The 18,009-nt window shown below is 59.0% G+C and overlaps 1 protein-coding gene and 1 pseudogene across 2 annotated transcripts; one reads left to right on the plus strand and one right to left on the minus strand.

The window, feature by feature from the left end:
* Nucleotides 1–37: 37 nt before the first annotated feature.
* Nucleotides 38–5,657, plus strand: DGCR6L (DiGeorge syndrome critical region gene 6 like). 2 transcript variants are annotated; one of them, XM_037994838.2, is made up of 5 exons: nt 38–219; nt 299–522; nt 3,832–3,932; nt 4,526–4,666; nt 5,119–5,657. In XM_037994838.2, exons 1-5 carry the CDS (start codon nt 110–112, stop codon nt 5,266–5,268), a joined length of 726 nt encoding a protein of 241 aa, XP_037850766.2. In that variant the 5' UTR covers nt 38–109; the 3' UTR covers nt 5,269–5,657. The 2 variants fall into 2 exon arrangements, with proteins under 2 accessions (XP_037850766.2, XP_037850767.2); XM_037994839.2 differs by having other exon boundaries at nt 44–219; nt 299–459.
* Nucleotides 5,658–6,555: 898 nt separating this feature from the next.
* LOC119622532 (proline dehydrogenase 1, mitochondrial-like) lies at nt 6,556–16,665 on the minus strand (annotated as a pseudogene).
* Between the last annotated feature and the right edge of the window lie 1,344 nt (nt 16,666–18,009).

Here is an 18,009-nt window from a genome sequence, read left to right on the forward strand (position 1 = left end):
CGCGCCGCTCGAGGGACTGTCGTAAAAGGGGCGGGACGCGCCGCGCTAGCGATGACGTGAGGCTGGGGGAGCTCATTGCTGCCGCCGGCGGCTAGCGGGCGTCTGCGCCATGGAGCGATACGCGGGCGCCTTGGAGGAGGTGGCGGACGGTGCCCGGCAGCAGGAGCGACACTACCAGCTGCTGTCCGCGCTGCAGAGCCTTGTGAAGGGGTTGCCCAGGTACGCGGGCTGGCGGGCGGCGGCCTGCCGAGGGGGTGTCGGGTCGCTCCCGGGCTCACCGCGCCCCCCTACCCCGCAGCTCCTTCCAGCAACGCCTGTCCTACACCACGCTCAGCGACCTGGCCCTGGCGCTTCTCGACGGCACCGTGTTCGAAATCGTGCAGGGGCTACTGGAGATCCAGCACCTCACTGAAAAGAGCCTGTACAACCAGCGCCTGCGCCTACAGAACGAGCACCGAGGTGCGCGTGGGCAGCGGGACGAGGTGCCTCCTCCTCGGGGTCTGCGCCTCCCAGCAGCTCTTGGTATCTGTGCAGATCGGCTCCTTCCTTGGGAGTGTTCGGAAAAGGTCCCTAAGATTAACAAAATCAAGGGCGCGGAGACTGAGACAGTGCCTTTTTAGTGACCAGTGGGTCCAACCAGTTTTGTTTTCAGTTGCTGCAGCCCCCACTTCTTAGCAGAAACTCCCCGCTTGGGCCGCCCTGTGCCCCACCCCCTTCCAGGCTGGATGGCCCTAGGCCTCGGTGCCTGGTTGGCCTACAGGCAGACTCTGGTGGTGGCACTTATTGCGTTGCCCCTCAGTAGTTGGAGGTCTGTTGACAGCTGTGCAGCGCCCTTCAGGGTCAGTTCTCTCTCAGGCCTCGCAGGGCCTCATTCCAGTTGCACATCAAATTCCCAAGCACTCTCTCCTGTGGCGCCCTCCCAAACCCGAAGAGCTTCCCACTTGAGCCGCATGATTGGTGCGCTTGGGAGTCCTTTCCTGCGAATTATATAGGCCAGGTCCCCCTGCACCATCAGATTTCAACCTTCGCTATTTTATTTTTCCCAAACTTCTTTTAAAAGTTGAAACATTTAGAAAAGCTGAAAAGATAGTCTACTGCGTGCGCTTGTGCTCGCCGCTGAAAGTTCAGTAGTGAACGTTCTGCTCTAGTGCTTGATATCCCAAAATGCGTGCGTGTGACAGCATAGCGGTTCACCTAGAGTCTTCAGCATTCCTGGAGACCAGGATTTTCAACCCAGCAATGTTGACATTTGTGGCTTGGTAAGTCTATGGTGAGATGCTGTCTTGCGCATTGCAGGATGGCAGGGGTACCCTCCCTAGTCCGGAAAACCAAGAATGCCTCCAGACAACCGGGGGGTGGGGTCAACCTTGGCCTCGAATTGGGAGCAGGTTCTCTAGAACTGGAGCGGTCTCCTACACAGCTGCCGAGGGTAGCCCCCTGAGAAATGAACTGTTCCGGGTGTCTCCTGACTTTCAGTGCACGGCCACATCATGCTACCTAACTTGTGGCAAATTGTTGATTTATAAGTAAGGATCCAGTCCAAGTTCATGTACTACAATTGGCTACTTTGGTCTCTTTGCTTCTGGAACAGTCCCCAGCATTTGTTGTGGCATTGACTTTTTGTAGAGTCCAGGGCAAATGCCCTGCTGTGGATCTATCAGGTTGCTTCCTCGTGCATTTAACCTGCTTCTCCACTCTCTGGGTTTCCTGTACACTGGACTGCTGGTAGAAGCCTGATTAGAAGCAGGTTTAATGTGGCAAAAATTCCTCCTAGCAGAGCAAGGCGCCCTTCCCCAGAAGGCAGGCAGTACCCATCTGCTCCGGGATTCGTGTTTCTATCAAGAATGGATGTCGGATTTTGGTAGACCCCTTTTTGGCAGCTCTTGAGATGATCACATGGTGAATCATTTTCTATGACTACAGTGAATTACAGTTACTTGAATTCCATCCTACTTGGTCGTGCTGTAGTATCCTCTTTATGTACGCTGGATTTGATTTGCTAAAATCTTAAGAATTTTTTGGTGTATGTTCATGACAAACTGTGGTCTATAGTTTTCATGTAATATCATCTGGTTTGGGTATCAGGGTTTTTGCCAGCCTTATAGGGTGAGTTTGGAAGTATTCTCTCCTCTTCAGTTTTCCAGAAGAGTTTGTGTATAATTGGCATTACTACTTCCCCTAAATGTCTGGGCGATTGTCTTTTTAAAATTTTTTATTGAACTGTAAGATGCATACAGTTTAATCCCAAGTTCATGGCTCATTATTCGTTAATGCTCAGACTGTGCCATGTGTGGCCAGTAGGGGAGCTCCAGGCTCCTTTAGATGCCTCCCCATCATTCCGTGAGCACTTTCTTGCTTTCTGGTTCCAGAGCGTGTTCAGGCTCATCTTTTGTTTTCTCCCTGTCTCAGTCCTGGAATTGGCCATTTTTCCACAGGGCCCTGGTCCCTTCTAGTGGGATGGGGAGTTTCAGTAACTCCCTGGGCCCGTTGCTGTTTGGGCCAGGCCCTGGTTCCACCAGCAGCAGGCATGCCTGCGTTGACTTTCTGTTTCTCCTTTTTGATTTGGCAGGAGTGACTGGCTGCTCCTGCCTCCTTTGTGTTCCCTGGGCATGTCTAAGGCCAGGCCCCTTCTGCCCAGGCAGCTGGCGTGGCTCTCTTCTTGCCTTTTGGTGCCTACCTAATGGAATCTGGTAGTGGACCTGGCACTTGTAGCAATGTTTGATCAGTAGAGTGAAGGAGATGACATTTCCCTGCTTCCCTGTGTTATGGAAATGTCTCAAGGGAGCTCTTGGTTTGAAACATATTTCATGTGATAAATGCCATCATTGAGGTGTGTACAGAATGCCAAGAAACAGGCGATCGGGGAAGGCTGCAGGCACAGTGGAAGCCAGGCTACCTGTAGGGGAGCCTCAGGGACCCTGGAGTTCCCTGGAAACTTGCCACCAGAGAAGAGCTGCAACATCAGGGCTCTTCCCAGGAACAGAGTGTTGGGTTTCACGTTTCTTGTGGCCAGGGACCCCTCCTTCCTGGGGAGCTGTAGCCATTTGGCACTTACTGGTCACTGGCGCCAGCTGCGGGGTGCTGCATGTTCTGTTTCATGGTAGTCTATGTCCCATGATTGCTTCCTCTGTACATTCCCCTCAGACTAGACAGTTTGCACACATCTGTGTTTGTGCACGGTTCAGCAGGGACCGTGGAGCTTTACTTGATGGCCGAGGGTGAGCTGCTCAAAGCTGCACAGGCTTATGGTGCCCCACGCTCATCCCAAACTTGGGCCTCCCAGGTCTGCCCACCCTTCTCCGTCTGGCGCTGTGCCAGAGCTGGGAACTGCAAATGGGGGAGGAGGTTGCCCACCCTGAAGGGTGGAGGGGCTGAGCACACCCCTGGTAGGCAGAGGTCCCACACTCAGACTCAGCGACCCCGCTCCTCCTGCTCCTTTCTCGTGCCTTTGTCTGAGGTGGTCTCCGACACTTGAGTAGATGTCCAGTGGCCTGTGGCCATGGGGTCCCTGAAGCCCTCAGACTGCAGCCTCCCTCCCACCCGCCTCCTCCAGCTGCCCTGGGTCTGGGGCTGCAGCTTTGGCCCCACCCCGCCAGTCTTCCCCACCCCACCCTCTTTCAGTCCCCCGCACCTTCTGGAGTCCCCTGGAGACTTTGCCATTGGAGGGCCCGGCCCTGGGTGACAGTGGGGTGGGAGGATGGAGGAGGCCAGCGTCCCCAGTGCAGATACGCCTTTGGCCTGGCTGCTCTGCTGGGCTGGCAAGGCAGGTGCCCATGGGTGAGGGCTGCTGCCGAGTCCCACCACCTGCTGACCGGCTCTCCTCCCTCCCAGTGCTCAGGCAGGCGCTGCGGCAGAAGCACCAGGAAGCCCAGCAGGCCTGCCGGCCCCACAACCTGCCTGTGCTCCAGGCGGCTCAGCAGCGAGAACTAGAGGTACGGGGGGCACAGGCAGGGTGGCCGGCCAGCTGTCCTGTGGGCACCACCTGGCTCGGCTGACTGGAGGGGTGTTGGGGCTCAGGCGTGGGTGGCTACTCTGGGCCTGAGTGGGCCACTGGAGGCCTAGTGAGTCCCACCAGGTGGCTCCTCCCTGGGTGCCAGGTGTGCTGGGGCTGGGTGGAGGGTGAGGGCCCACCAGTGCTCCCCTGGATAGCAGCTCCTCGTGGGTTGGGGCCTCCGCAGAGCAGGTGGCCTCCAGGGGGTACAAGGGCAATGGTGGGGTGAAGGGGCCAGCCAGGAAGGGGCCCATCCTTCTCCCAGGGAGCACAGGGACAACCAGAGACTGGCATGTAACCAACAAGCCACGGGGCAGGGTGTGCCTGCGGAGATGTGTGTGTGGTCCCAAGGCAGCCCCAAGTTAGGGCATTCGTGGAAGCCCCTTAGGGACCCCTTCAGGAGTTCGCATGGCCGAGGAGAGGCCTGGGTGTGGTGAGGATGCATCGGTGGTGTCAGAGCTGGTGCTGCTGGGGACAGCAGCAGGAGCATGTGTTTGAGCTGCCCTCCCCCTCCCGCCCCACCCCCCACGGCAGGCGGTGGAACACCGGATCCGTGAGGAGCAGCGGGCGATGGACCGGAAGATCGTCCTGGAGCTGGACCGGAAGGTGGCTGACCAGCAGAGCACACTGGAGAAGGCGGGGGTGGCTGGCTTCTATGTGACCACCAACCCACAGGTCAGCGCCTGGGCCTGCTCCGCCCTAGCCCGAGTGCCCCGGGCCCCGCAGACCCCATTCCATCTGGGGTTTCACCGCTGGTCCCTGGGGAGCCAGGCTCAGCGTATAGGGGGTGAAGTGGAAGGATTGAGACTCTGGAAAGGATTTCTCTGCCATTCCCAGCACGGAGGCCAGACCCATTCCCTACAGGAGGGTGAGCCAGCCAGCCAAGGGGCACTGCCCACCCTCCCCAGGCCTGCTGTGCCCCACAGGGCCCTCTTCTGCTCCCCTCCCACATGCCATTCCGAGTGGCCCTGCTGGGGGCAGAGGCTCAGATTCCACCCCATCCTGGCAGGCCATGACCAGGCTTCACAGGATGGCCGCCCTGTGGGCTCACTGCCTGGCACCCTTGGGCCGGGGTGAAAGGAGCCCGGGGGTCACTCTGGCCTTCACGGGGCCCCTCTATATTCCAGGAGCTGATGCTGCAGATGAACCTACTGGAACTCATCGGGAAGCTGCAGCAGAGGGGCTGCCGGGCAGGGAAGGCAGCCCTGGGACTGGGAGGTCCCTGGCAGCTGCCTGCTGCCCAGTATGACCAGGAAGGCAGCCCTGTCCCACCATAGCCACAGGCAGCAGAAGTCTGGGCAGAGTTCATCTTCTTGACTTTTGGCCACTGCCTTCCCAGCTGCCCACAGGGGTCCCCTGCTGAGGAGAGGCCGGGTGGAACCCGGCTGCCTGTCCCCCTTCGTCTGGGACTTACTGCCAAACGCTAGGTTGGTCTCATAAAAGGCAGGCCGGCCCAGCCTGCCGCTGTCTGCTTCGGGGCCCAGCAGAGAGTGAGGCCGGGGGCTCTCACACCTCACTCCACGGGGCACATCCCAGCCTGCACTGCGGGCCCCCCGAGTGCTTGTTCTGGTCTCAGCTGCTCCCTTGGCAGCTGCAGCCCCCATGCAGAAGAGGCTCCGAGGCCCAAGCTCTGTGTGACCCAGAGAAATAAAGATGCTTCAGTGTGGCCCGCATGTGGCTTGTGTGACAGCTGCAGGTTCTGCCATAACCAGGGCCCCAGTAGGGCCCCCACTTCTGCTGCAGCAGAGGCCTCTGCCTGGGGGTCCCTTCCTGGGCTGTGTGCCCAGCCCACCACCCCTCCCCCTGCACAGAGACTGGGACCCTCCAGCCTTTCCTGGTCCCAGGATGCTGTCACTGCCATCTGCACAGGGCCCCCATCCAAGCCCCAGGGCATGAGGACCACATCCAGCCTGCTTTGTGGGGCTGGGGCTGGAGAGCGTGGGAGAAGGCCCAGGGTGCAGGTGTGCGCCTGCCGCAGCCTGGTCAGTGTCCTGTGGGAACCACTAGGAGGCGCCTGATGCAGGTCACTGGTGTAGAGGACTCAGGGCAGCAGGAATGGCCTGAGGAGGAGCCCCGGGGGAAGGCGTGCCAGGCCCACGTAGAGAGCTTGGCCTCTGCATCTGCATGAGTCCCCTCCATGCTGGCCTGGGCCCATGGGCCCTGCTGGGTCCTTGTGGAGTCAGGGTTGGGGGTGTCCAGGTCTGTGCAGGGCCTGGCCTCCAGGAGCAGATGATGCTGGAAGCCAGAGTCTGGGGTGCGACTTCTCTGACCCTGTCTGAGCCACTCCCTCTTTGCTGCCCAGAGCTGACCCAATGTGAGGGCAAGGGCTATCAGCTGCAGAACAGTGGTTTCTTGACCAGGCAGGGCCTCCCCAGCCCAGCCTCTGCTCCCCGAGGGGCTCGGGTGTGTGGGCTGGCCCTGGCAGAAGGCGGACAATCCTCTAGGCCCAAGGACGTGGGGGTCACAGAGGTGGGGGCCTTGGGCCCACACATCCGGGGAGAGTTCCCAACCGTTCCCAGTGGCTATCCCAGGCAGGTAACAGGTTTGGTCCACACCTGAGTGCCCAGACCCTGGGCAGGGCTGGGAGGCACCTGACCCCACCTCCAGCAGCTCTGCAAGTGTGGAGTGAAAAAGGTGAGTCTATGTGAGGATGGGGTTGGTTACAACTGTAGTGACAGCCTGGGGTGGGGGCGGGGGGGCCTGGAGGCTGAGGGTGGGCTGGCGGGTGCTAGGCAGGGCGACGGAAGAGGCTGCCAGTTCGGAGCCGCCGCAAGAGCTCCAGCCACAGCAGCTGCCGAGCGCCCTTCATGAGGCTGCTGTTCTCCAGGGCGCGGCGGGACAAGTAGGGCAGCACCTCCATCACGGGGCCGTAGGGCACGTACTTGTACACGGGGTAGCCAGCCTGGCCTGCATGGGGGCAGATACACCATGAGGTCCAGGCCCAGCACCGCACCCCATCACACCAGGGAGGGCCCCACTCACCCAGCGGGAAGCTGATCTGGTCACACATGCCTAGCAGCTGTCCAAAGTACACCTGGTGGTCAGCGGGATGCAGGCGCAGCTCCTCCATTCTGTGCAGGTAAAGCCAGGAGCTGAGGGCCAGCTCCAGGACACTGTCCCGGTGCAGGGGTACAGGGCTCCTGTCCCAGCTCTGAGCCCGTCCTACTACCCCAGATCCCCCATCGACACTCTCCAGACTTCATCCCCTGCAAGGTGGGGCTGGGGTATGGGCTCTGCCCGGCCCTGCCCCAGTGAGGCCTCTTCCCAGCAGGACTCTGCTGGGCTGCTCTACTCTTCTCCCTGGGGAGGCCTCAGCCCTTAGCCAACAAGGTCCTCCTCCTGCTTGCCCCACCCTCCCCTCTGCCACCTCTCCTCTACCTCCCTTCCTGGAGGTGCGGCCCTTCCTGGGGCCCTGACCCACCCAGCAGGCTGCCCCACAGGGCAGGGAAGCTCCTCCGCTCTCCTGCCATCCCTTCCTCAAGCCCCTCCAGGGTTCTGTGGTATGACTGGTCTCCGGCCCTGCCCTCGCCCTCTGTGGGCTGCTCCTCTGCCCTATCCCCACAGCTGCTCTGTCCCACACAGCTGCCACCAGCCCCCGAGTCCTCGGAAGGCGGCTGTTCTGAACCGAGATGTGCTGCACATGTCACATACACGTGGGATTTAGGAGACTTTGTAGAAACATAATGCTCAATGCCGCGTTGCTTTTGTAAAAGCAGCTAGAATACAATTTGAAGTAATATTTTGTATATTTTGGGTTCATTAAAATGTATTCTTGAAATTCATTTTATCTTTTTTAATGTAGCTACTAAAAAATTTTACAGATATGGCTTGTATTATATATCTATTAGCACTGCTCAGATATTGGGGTGGGGCCCTCAACTCTGTCCTGTCTTCACACCACCCCTGACAGGGTCTTACAAAGATTCTCAAGGTTTGAAATATCCATGCAGTGACAGTTCTCACGTTTCATCTCCAGCTTCCTATATCTAGGTATCCTGACTTAGCCGGTCTGCACAGCACTGGGGCCCCCACCCTGGGCCGAGTTCTGCCTGCTCCTCACACATCACCTGGGTGACTGGCGGGGCCTGTGCTGTGCTTCCCACTCCCTCCCCTCTCCTGTTCTCCACCCGCCCCAGCCCTGGCTCCCAGAGTACCCATCAGCCAGAGGCCCTTTCCCTCCATCCCTGGGCTGGGCTCCAGTGTCGGGACCACCCAGTCTAAAGCAGGCACCTGTCTCTGCCACATCGCCCTGGTCTCCATTGTGTGTCTCCCTCAACCCCAGGACAAGAACCCGAGAGCCGGGCTGCCACTGCTGGCTGTCCCCTCCCCTGTGGTGTGCACGGCCTCTGCCATGTGACTGCAGCTCCTCCCAGTGCAGGGCAGCAGCTCACTCTGCCTGGCATCTGGGCTTGGCCTCATGAGGCACTTTGGCCAACAGGAAGGTACCAAAGGTGACACAAGCAGAGGCTTGCCCTCTCCAGGCCTTCTGGAAGCCTGAGCCCACCACATGCCCAAGCCTGGGCTGGCGTGTGAGACACTGGACCTGGGTACAGCCTCCTTTACTGCCCCAGCCATGAATGAACTCATTAGGCCCCACCAGCCCCAGATCACAGACGCAGGAGGGACACAGGCACGGCCAGCAGCAGAAGCACCAGCTGAGCCAGCCCGCCCAGGCCTACAGAACATGCCACTGCTTCAGCCTCTAAGTTTGGGGCTGGTCGGTTCCTCGGCCAAAGCCAACTCGGGTTGTTTGAGGGTGGGTGGTGTGGCAGTCTGGGCCCGGCATAGGACACAGCAGCTGCCATAGTCTAGAAGCACTTACTCAGGGGAGGGGACCCCAGCTCCCCAGAGCTCCCCAGCCACCCACAGCAGGGGCACAGAGCTGAAGCCTGCAGGGGTCCAGCCTCAGGCAGGGTTGTGAGCATGGCATTGGGGGAACCTGGCACAGGGCCCTTGGGGGCATGAGGAGAGAGCCCGGCTGCCACTCAGGGGAGGGGGAAGCTGTGTCCAGTGGGGAAGCCACCGCCACAGCAAGACAGTGGGGACAGACAGGTGCCGGGGGGAAGCTGGAGAGAGGAAGCCCTGCTGAGGGCAGGCTGTCCTTTTGGAGTTGGATGGTGATGTGTCTAGTCAGGCTGTGAGCCCACCAGCATTGAGAGTCCACCCAGAGGCCGGGAGTCCTCATTACAAGCTGAGAGGACCCACCAGCTCCTGAGTGCTGGCTCCTGCTGGCCGCCAGGCCTGTGCGTGTGGAGACAGTGAGTCTGTCCCATCACCGACACATCTATGACAATTAGCAGAGGGTCAGGGCACAAAAGCGGGTGTGCTGCGATTTCAGGCCATGAAAAAGCAGCAGCATCGTGAACAAAGGCCGAATGTGGACATAACTGAATGATTTCAGAGCCGTGAGTCAGCTCCCCGAGCAGCACCAGGATGTGTCCTGTTGGCTGCAGCCCTGGCCCCAAGCCTGGCCCTGTGGCTTCACAGCTCCTTGGGGAGCCCCCTCGTGCCACAAGCCCTGGATCTGGAACACCCTGCCCTGCTGTGGAGTGGAGCCCCTGCTCAGCTCCTAGGAAGGTGAGAGCCAGCGAGGCCACTGCCCAGGCCCCCGAGGGTTCTAGGGGTCCCATCCCTGGGAAGGCAGAATCTGGGAGGGGCGGGGGACCTAGGACCCCATTGTGTGCATGGCTTGGGCTAAGGCATGAGATAAGACCGGGGTGAAAGTACTGGAATATCCAAAAACTGACTTCACCTAACTGCTGCATTTGACTTGTTAGAATTCTACCAAAGTTGTGCTCCATGGGACACATGTTTAAAGAGAAAACAGACCATTACATTCCAGATGTAGTTCAAATGTTAAGGGAACTGCTTATAAATGAGGCGGCACTGTGGAGGCCTCCTGAGGGACTGGGCTCCAGCACTGCATCTGTACCTTTCAGGAGCCTTCCGAATCCCCTAATGAAACTTAGGTTTTTAATTGTGAAGTTTAATAAGTCAGATGTTAATTTTTAAAAGGCTAGTTATAGTGGCTCATGCCTGTAATTGCAGCACTTTGAGGGGCCAAGAAGGGAGAATCACTTGAGGCCAAGAGTTTGAGACCAGTCTGGCCAACATGGTGAAACCCTGTCTCTGCTAAAAATACAAAAAACTAGCTAGGCATGGTGGTGCACACCTGTAATCCCAGCCACTTGGGAGGCTGAGGCATGAGGAGTTGCCTGAACTTGGGAGGTGGAGGTTGCAGTGAGCCGAGACCACGCCACTGCACTCCAGCCGAGGTGACAGAGCGAGATTCTATCTCAAAAAAAGATGTTAATTTTAAAAACCAACATAACTGCAAAGAGCGTTTGTGCTCTCACAGTCCGATGTCCAGAACGCCGGCAGACCGGGCCTGCAGGGCACTGAAGCTGCCCTCCAGCTCCTTTCACCAACCTTTCCCCACAACTGCCCGCCTGCACCCAGCAAGTTGCTCTGCCCACCCTGAGCCCTGCGCTGCTGCCACCTCTCCCCAACCAGAGGAGCCAACGGCTCGGGTGGGGTGACAGTGCAGGGTGGGGCGCACCTACCTGCGCAGCGTGAAGCGCACTGTGTCCTCATTGTGGGAGGCCACCATCACCTTGGCCTTGGCGTTGTGCTTCAGCTCCTCCAGCACGTAGTCCAGGCACCTGTGGAGAGTGCCGTGGTCGCCTGCGCCTCTCATTACCAGCACACAGAGAGGAGGCCGAGGGCAGGCCCAGGGCCATCCAGTGAGCTGGCTCTTTCCAAGGGTGTCCACAGGATCCCACAGGATCAGGAGGAACAGGAGCAGCATCTGCCCCTCCCAGCACCTCATGAAAAAGAAAGACCAGCAACCAAGAAGAAGTGAGCGATGTCTGGGACCAGACAATTCACACAGAACCAGCTGGGGTGCAGCGTCCCTGCATTGAACGTGCCATGACGCTGGGGACCAGCCCAAACATGTCCGTGAGCCTCATGACAGACACAGCTTTGCTTCTGGGGAGGGATCCTACAGTGCCCCCCGGCCCTGCAAGGAAATAAGAGGGAAGCAGGTCCCTGTAGGGCACAGTGGGGGTGGGCATCCCGATGCACCAGGAAGCCCAAGCCGTACCGCCCTCCTGCAGCGAGGACACAGCAGCCTTGACCATGCGCACATTCTCTCTGACCAGCAATTCCATTTCCCGGAACCTAGGACGGCTGCGTCCTCAGACACAAAACCCCTGAAGGCCCGTGTGTACCACAGAGGGTGACGGTGTGTCCAGCAAGTCCCTGTTACAATAAGCAGACTGAACCCAGTAAGATCAAAGATACCGGACACACAGCCCCGGGCACCCCATGCTGGCTGGTAACAGCGCCACTCTGCAAGCCCACACAAGGGGACCCAGATGGAACGCGAAATGAAAAGCACATTGGGCAGAGAACACACTACAACACAAACAACAATGGCGGAGATGTGTGCGCTGCGGCACGAGGGGCACGGTGGCGGCAGGAGGGGAGCTGCAGCCAACCAGGAGACACCTGGGGTCTCTGAATTTGCAGCACACACGCCTCTAAGAGGAAAAGCCCATGGTTGGCCAACCTGTGCTACATGAAAAGATCACCAGGAAACTAGAGCAGTAAAAGCAGGTGCAGAACAGCTGATGGGCGATCCCACTGTGTGAACTGAAAAGCAAACAGGCTGAGCCTGCGGGGCGGGGAGGGCCGGGTGCTCATGCACATCTCTGGATCTAAGTGTCTGCAGGAGCCGGCTCAGGGAACTGTGGCCTATTTTGCTTTGTTCAATGGGCTTTTCTATATTTGTAAAAGAATAACCTTAATGTTTTTGAAAAAGCAACACATGACACAAAAGCAGAGGAAATACCAGTTCTGACCTGGGGACATATGAGGCTGCCACTCCTGCTGGTGTCTTCTGCCCCAGCAGGGTGGGACAGGGTCAGTCTCCAAGCCTCTCCCTCAGGCCCAGTTTCTTGACGCCCTGCCCTGGGAAGATGGAGGCGCGGGAGAGCTGCGCACCTGTGGTACATGGCGTTGGTAGCCTTGTACATGGGGTTGATGGGGTCCTCATAGCCGATCTCTGCCACACGGGCTCACTCCTGGGCCAGGTATGCGCCCCGCACCAGCTTGGCCCCAAAACACCAGCACTCACGGCGAGCCAGCTCCACGCCCAGGGTCACATTGTCATAGGCATCCTGTGGGGCCAGGGCCAAAAGTTGCAGGGAGCCTGGGCAAGCCCAAGTGACAGCAGGATGGGGCCTTCCTGGGCCCAGGTGCAGTCACCAGGTCTGGGCAGCAGCTGCCTGGGGAGGTGCAGCTCAGGGCACCTGGAGCAGGTGTGGGTGAGGATCTGTCCCCAAGGAGCAATGGCAATGGGGATGTCTGCAGACTCCTGTGTGGCCCGTGGACAGCCCTGTGGGAGCAGCCCAGGCACCAGCAGCCATCATGTGCTCTAGACTCCCAGGCCAACTGGGGGATGGGTGCATACTGCAGGCTCCTGCCTGGACCCCTCCCCATGCCACCCTGTGTCCTCCGGGCACATGGCTCACCCCTGAGAGCTCTGAACCTGTTAACATCCCTGAGCAGTTTGGGGCCCACAGGCTGGGGTGGGCTCCCTGAATACATGTGACATCCTGGGTGAGTGTTTCCGGAGAGGGCTCAAAGCTTTCATCCGGTTCTTAGGGGCATTGAACTGAAACACGCAGGAGGAAATGGTCATGTGGTGCCTTCCACGTTTGGGGTGTTGGGCACATCTAGTGGACCCTCATAAAGATCGCTGTCTTCCTCCTGCTCCTTAGACACTCGGTGGGTTCCGAGAACCACAGGAGAGGCTGCGGGCAGCGGGCCCTTCTTCCTACTCTGAGGCAGTCACCCAGCCTCGGCCTCCTCTGCAGGCCTGGCTGTGGCCACCACCTAAGAGGCTCTTTTCTGGACCCTGGGACCCGCCCTGGGTGAGCTGTGCTGCAGAAGACCCCAGCAATCCCTTGGGGACACGGCCCACTTCCTCCTCCATCCCGTGAGCTCCCTGGCGGGTGCTGAGTGTAGAGCCAGGCAAATGCCAGGGAGCTCAGATGAGAGGAGCCCCTCCTGTGGGGTCTCCAAGCCCCAAGGCAGGCAGGGAAGGGCTGAGCGGGGAGCTTGCCTTGAGATAGCACTGGTACGTGTTGAAGATGAGCGGCTTCTCCACATTGAACTTGCACTGCATCTCCAGCATCAGGAGGCTGATGGCCGGCTGGAAGTAGGTCTGCTCGGCGTCCACCATCAGCCGCACGCCCACCTCTGTGGCTTTCTGAGAGGTGTAGAGGGTGGGGCAGTGGGAGCAACTGTTGCTCAGGTGAGGCAGGTGCCCTCTTCTGCACGAGTCCCAGGTCCCCAAGGCCCCAGCCCTCTGCCCGAGCAGGGCAGCTCACCTTGACCAGGACATCCATCCGCTGTAGCATCCTCGTCATCTGTAGCTCCTCCTCCTCAGTGAACCGGGACAGCAGGGGCTCCAGCTGTCCTGTCTGGGGGTGCAGCACACGGTCAGGCCACAAGCGAGGGCTGAAAAGTGCCACCCTGAGGCCCAGGCTAACCCTTTCTCAGTGTTCCCAGCCCACGGGAACCCTCTGACCCGCCCACGCAGGGCCGGGAGGGCCACCTGGACACAGCAACACGCAGCCAGTGCACTGCCCTACGTGGGGCCTGGTGGCACCATGAGGGAGCTCATTGGCCATGTCAGTGGGCCCCAGGCTCAGTCCAGGCCTGCACCCCAACGTGTGTACTCTCACAGCCTCCCCAGTTCCCACAGAGGCCCCACTGTTGTGGGAGGGCCCCCTGCAGCTCCCATGTGATACTGAGGAAGTGAACACTGACCACCCAATCGTCAAATAGAAGGCTCCGCCTGGAGCAGGGAGAGGACCCAGGAGGAGGAAACCCTGGCTACAGGCTGACAGGGCGGTCATGCAGCACATGCTGACACATGGTTGGGGACCAGGGCAACCTCCAGGATGAGGCCTTCAAGGAGCTGGTGCTCAGAGGCCATGGGGACCCATCCTGCAGGGCCTCCCGCTCACCCCTTTGCTGCCCCAGCAGCCTCGTCTCACTGAGCGCACACAGTACCGCTCTAGCCCTTGCTACACCATGCTAAAGTCTCCAGCAGGTGGTGGCCTTGGTGCACAGCCGCTCTGTACACACTGCGCCCCGAGGCTCTGGGTCGAGGTCTCTAAGTTTGAGGCTGGGCCCTCAGTGGACTGGGGCTGGATGTGTCACGGAAAAGCTGCCTCTGCAGCATGTTTTCTGAAGGTGCTTCTGTTCTTTCTTCGAATCCCAGCTTAGGCTGTGGTTTCAAGCATTCTGCCAGGTCCTGGGCCCCCCTCCCACAGGCAGATGAGTCTCATTCCTCTCCCCGCTGTACACAGGCTGGCCTGGTGACATGCTTCTAACACACAGAACTCGGCAGAAAAGACACCGTGTGACTTTTGAGGCGAGGCAGGAAAAGGTCACCCAGCTTCTGCCTGGCTCTCACGTCTCAGGGGACACTGGCCCTTAGAGCCCAGCTGCCGTGTCGGGAAAAAGCCCAAGCCACAGCCAGCACCAACTTCCAGACATGCGAGTGGGCGCCTCCACCAGGTCCCAGCCCACCACTCTGTGAGCACAGCTACCCAGGAGACCCCAAGGGAGGACTGCCCGGCTGAGCCCCATCAACCCCAGAACCATCAGGGAGAAGCAGAGTGACTGCTGCGTTTCAGGCCTCTGAAGTTTGGGGTGACCTGATGCACAAGACAGATGAATTGGGAAGGCCCAGACCCCCTCTCCTTGTGGTGTCTTAAGGCTCTGCGTGGGTCTCTGTCCCACCAAGCACTCTGTGGACATGTGTGGGTTTGTCTCCTTCCCCCTGGACCATAGGGGGTCTGTGGGGCCATAGTGTGCAGTGATCTTGGTCATGTTAAGTTCCCAGGGTGGGCAACCAGAGACACGCGTGGCAGGCTGAACTCCCTTCTCAGCCCAGCGCCCTGCTGAGCGGGGCCTCACCGAGGAGTGGAGGTGTTACCTGTGCGTTGGGGACCACCAGGTGCTTGGAGAGCTTGGTCCTGCTGTCGATGAGGCTGCCCCAGTCCAGCAGGTCCACGGTGCTGAGGGAGGAGGTGCATCAGCACAGGGGCGACCCCACCTGTGGGTGCTAGGGTCGGGTGGGGGATCCAGGCCCAAACCTGTCCGTTCACCAACCACCACAAAACCCACCTCAGTGTGCAGTTTTAAAAGACAGAGAAGGCTGAGTCAGGAGAATGGCGTGAACCCAGGAGGCAGAGCTTACAGTGAGCAGAGATCGTGCCACTGCACTCCAGCCTGGGCGACAGAGCGAGACTGTGTCTCGGAAAAAAAAAAAAAAAGACAGAGAAAATGTAAATACTGTTCTCTGTTTAAAAATTTGAAACCAGTGGCGTGCAGTGGCTCAAACTTGTAATCTCAGCACTTTGGGAGGCTACGGTGGGCAAGTCACTTGAGCCCAGGAGTTTGAAACCAGCCTGGGCAACATGGTGAGACCTGGTCTCCATAAAAAATTAATTAATTAAAGTAATTTAAAACCAAAACACAAACAGTCCTGTATCTAGGCGGCTCTGAAAACACTGAATACCCTAGGGCTGTTTTGGGCTTGTGGAGGGGCCGAGCACAGGCAGCCAGGCAGGAGGTGGACACAGCTCCGGGGGCCAGGGAGGACACAGTGGGCAAGGCTGCCAGTATGTGAGGGGACGGCTCACTACTGCACCACCCCAGTCACCTCCCCACTTCAACTGGGGGCTCCTGGTGACCTCGGTCCCAGCCCCTGACCCCAAGGATGGGGCGTGGGGCTCTGATCCTTCACCTGCCAGCGTGGGCTCCAGGGAGGCTGAGAGTACCACCTTTGCTCTGGACCCAGATAATTCTATAAAGAGCCCTCTATGGGGGCCTCAGGGACCTGAGGCCATCAAGTCCTGCTGTGTGAAAAGCAGCTCCTTCAGCACTGTCATCCCAAGGCCCACCCTCTCAGGCAGGGCAGCCAGGACTGGGAGACGCCGCTGGGGCTTGGCTGGAACCATGGCTGATGCTCGTGTCCTCTCAGCCTGGGGGCTGTTCTCACCCAGACACTCCCAGGGTCTCCGCCGTGAACCAGTCCTCAATCTCAGCCCTGGATGCGATGCCCATCTTTGCAACACTTTCCTTGAGAAGTGAGAAGGCCTGGATCAGCCCCATTTACTCACATTTTATCCTTCCCCCACCCATTGGCCTCTGGTGCTGTTTCTGGCTTTATTACATCATTAGCGAGAACGGGATCCATTTCTGGTTTGTTTCTACTGCATGGACAGGTCTACTCCCACCCCGCTGCTGATGCTCGCCCATGCCCTGCAGGGCTGGTCCCCAGCCCTCCCACCAGCATCTCCCCCCTCTGTTCAGAGTCCCTCCAACCTCCTCCTCCCCGCTCAGACCAACCCCAGCAGCCGCAGAGTGAGCCACATGCCCTGGATGAGTTCCCCAAACCACCTCAGACCACTGCCCACCATGCCCCCTGTGTGACCCCATGGTGCCCACCCCCGCACAAGCCCCGGAAGTGGGGAAGGGGAGGGCTGCCCCACCTACAGTGCGGCCACCTCCAGCTTGGTGTCCATGCCTGGCCAGCCCACAGCAGGCTCCTGACCCCACCCCACCCCACCCATGAAGTCCCCGCACATGGCGCTCTGGAGGTCCTGTAGAGATGGAAAGGGACTCCGTGGCGGGGTTTGTGTTTGCCATGCAGGTGTGAGACAACAGTGGGCACAGGAGCTACCTGTCCCCTGCCGAGCAGCCCCCACAGGCTCTCTGCCTCGGTTTCCTCCCCTGTGCCACCAGCACCATAGGCTGCTCACCCGTGGGTCACAGGACCCAGAAACACCCAGCGTGGCTAAGACAGAGACACCCCAGTGAGGCCCCCTTGCTCACACCTCTGCCCCAGAGCCAGGGTCTCCCAGGCACCTCTGATGTTCCTGCCCCCACAGAGCCAGCCCGCAGTCCCACCCGGTCCTCCAGGCCGACCCTCCTGCAGCATTCTTGCCCCTGACACTTCTTTCCAAGCAGCAACCAGAAATGTTCCTTTAAAGTGAAAGCAGATCTTACCATCTCATCTTGTTTAATGTCACCCCAATGCAGGGCCTTCCCCTTCCATCTGCCCCGGGAGAACAGGCAATGGGCGACAAGACGCTCCTCACCCTGATGGCCCAGCATTCAGTTGGCCACTCTGACCCCCAGCCACAGTCAGGAGGTGGCTTCCAAGCACTGCTCAGAAGGGCCAGGTGCAGTGGTATGCACCTGTAATCCCAGCACTTTGGGAGGCCCAAGTGGAAGGTTCACTTGAGCCCAGGAGTTTGAGACCAGCCTGGGCAACATGGCTGGTCTCAAAATATGAAAAAATATGAAAATTAACTGGGTTTGGTAGTGTGCGCCTGTCATCCCAGCACTTTGGGAGGCCAAGGTAGGCAGATTACAAGGTTAGGAGATAGAGACAATACTGGCCAATGTGATGAAACTGCGTCTCTACTAAAAATACAAAAATTAGCTGGGTGTGGTGGTACATGCCTGTAATTCCAGCTACTCAGGAGGCTGAGGCAGGAGAATCGCTTGAACCAGGGAGGTGGAGGTCACAGTGAGCAGAGATCAAAGCACTGCACTCCAGCCTGGTGACAGAATGAGATTCTATCTCAAAAAAAAAAAAAAAAAAAAAGAAAGGAAACAGAAAAAAGAAAACTGATCCGGTGCCTTCCTAGTCGCCTCTCCATCCCAGCCACAAGGTGGGCGTGGCTTCTGTATGGCTAGCCCCTGTCCCACTCAGCTGCCACCTAGGATGCCCGTCCTTGCCCATAGCTGGCCACTGCCTCCCCTGGCATTCCTGCCCTGCTGCCTCCTCCTCCTACTGCAGCACCACCAGCACTGGCTGCTCTTTCTGGATGCCCCTTAGATGTAGGCACTCCCCAAAGCCTCCACATCACCGTCCCTCCCCCTGCCAGTTCCTCTACCTGGGATGTCCCTTCTCACCTTCCTGT

Source organism: Chlorocebus sabaeus, chromosome 19 (genome assembly GCF_047675955.1).
Source record: "Chlorocebus sabaeus isolate Y175 chromosome 19, mChlSab1.0.hap1, whole genome shotgun sequence".
Lineage (NCBI taxonomy): Eukaryota > Metazoa > Chordata > Mammalia > Primates > Cercopithecidae > Chlorocebus > Chlorocebus sabaeus.

What these genes read in the sequence shown, in the direction of transcription:
- DGCR6L (XM_037994838.2), top strand. Translation starts at nt 110, where the DNA reads ATGGAGCGATACGCGGGCGCCTTGGAGGAGGTGGCGGACGGTGCCCGG. An exon ending in CTTGTGAAGGGGTTGCCCAG is followed by an intron (nt 220 to 298) that starts GTACGCGGGCTG and finishes CCTACCCCGCAG; the next exon opens with CTCCTTCCAGCAACGCCTGT. An exon ending in GCGCCTCCCAGCAGCTCTTG is followed by an intron (nt 523 to 3,831) that starts GTATCTGTGCAG and finishes CCTCCCTCCCAG; the next exon opens with TGCTCAGGCAGGCGCTGCGG.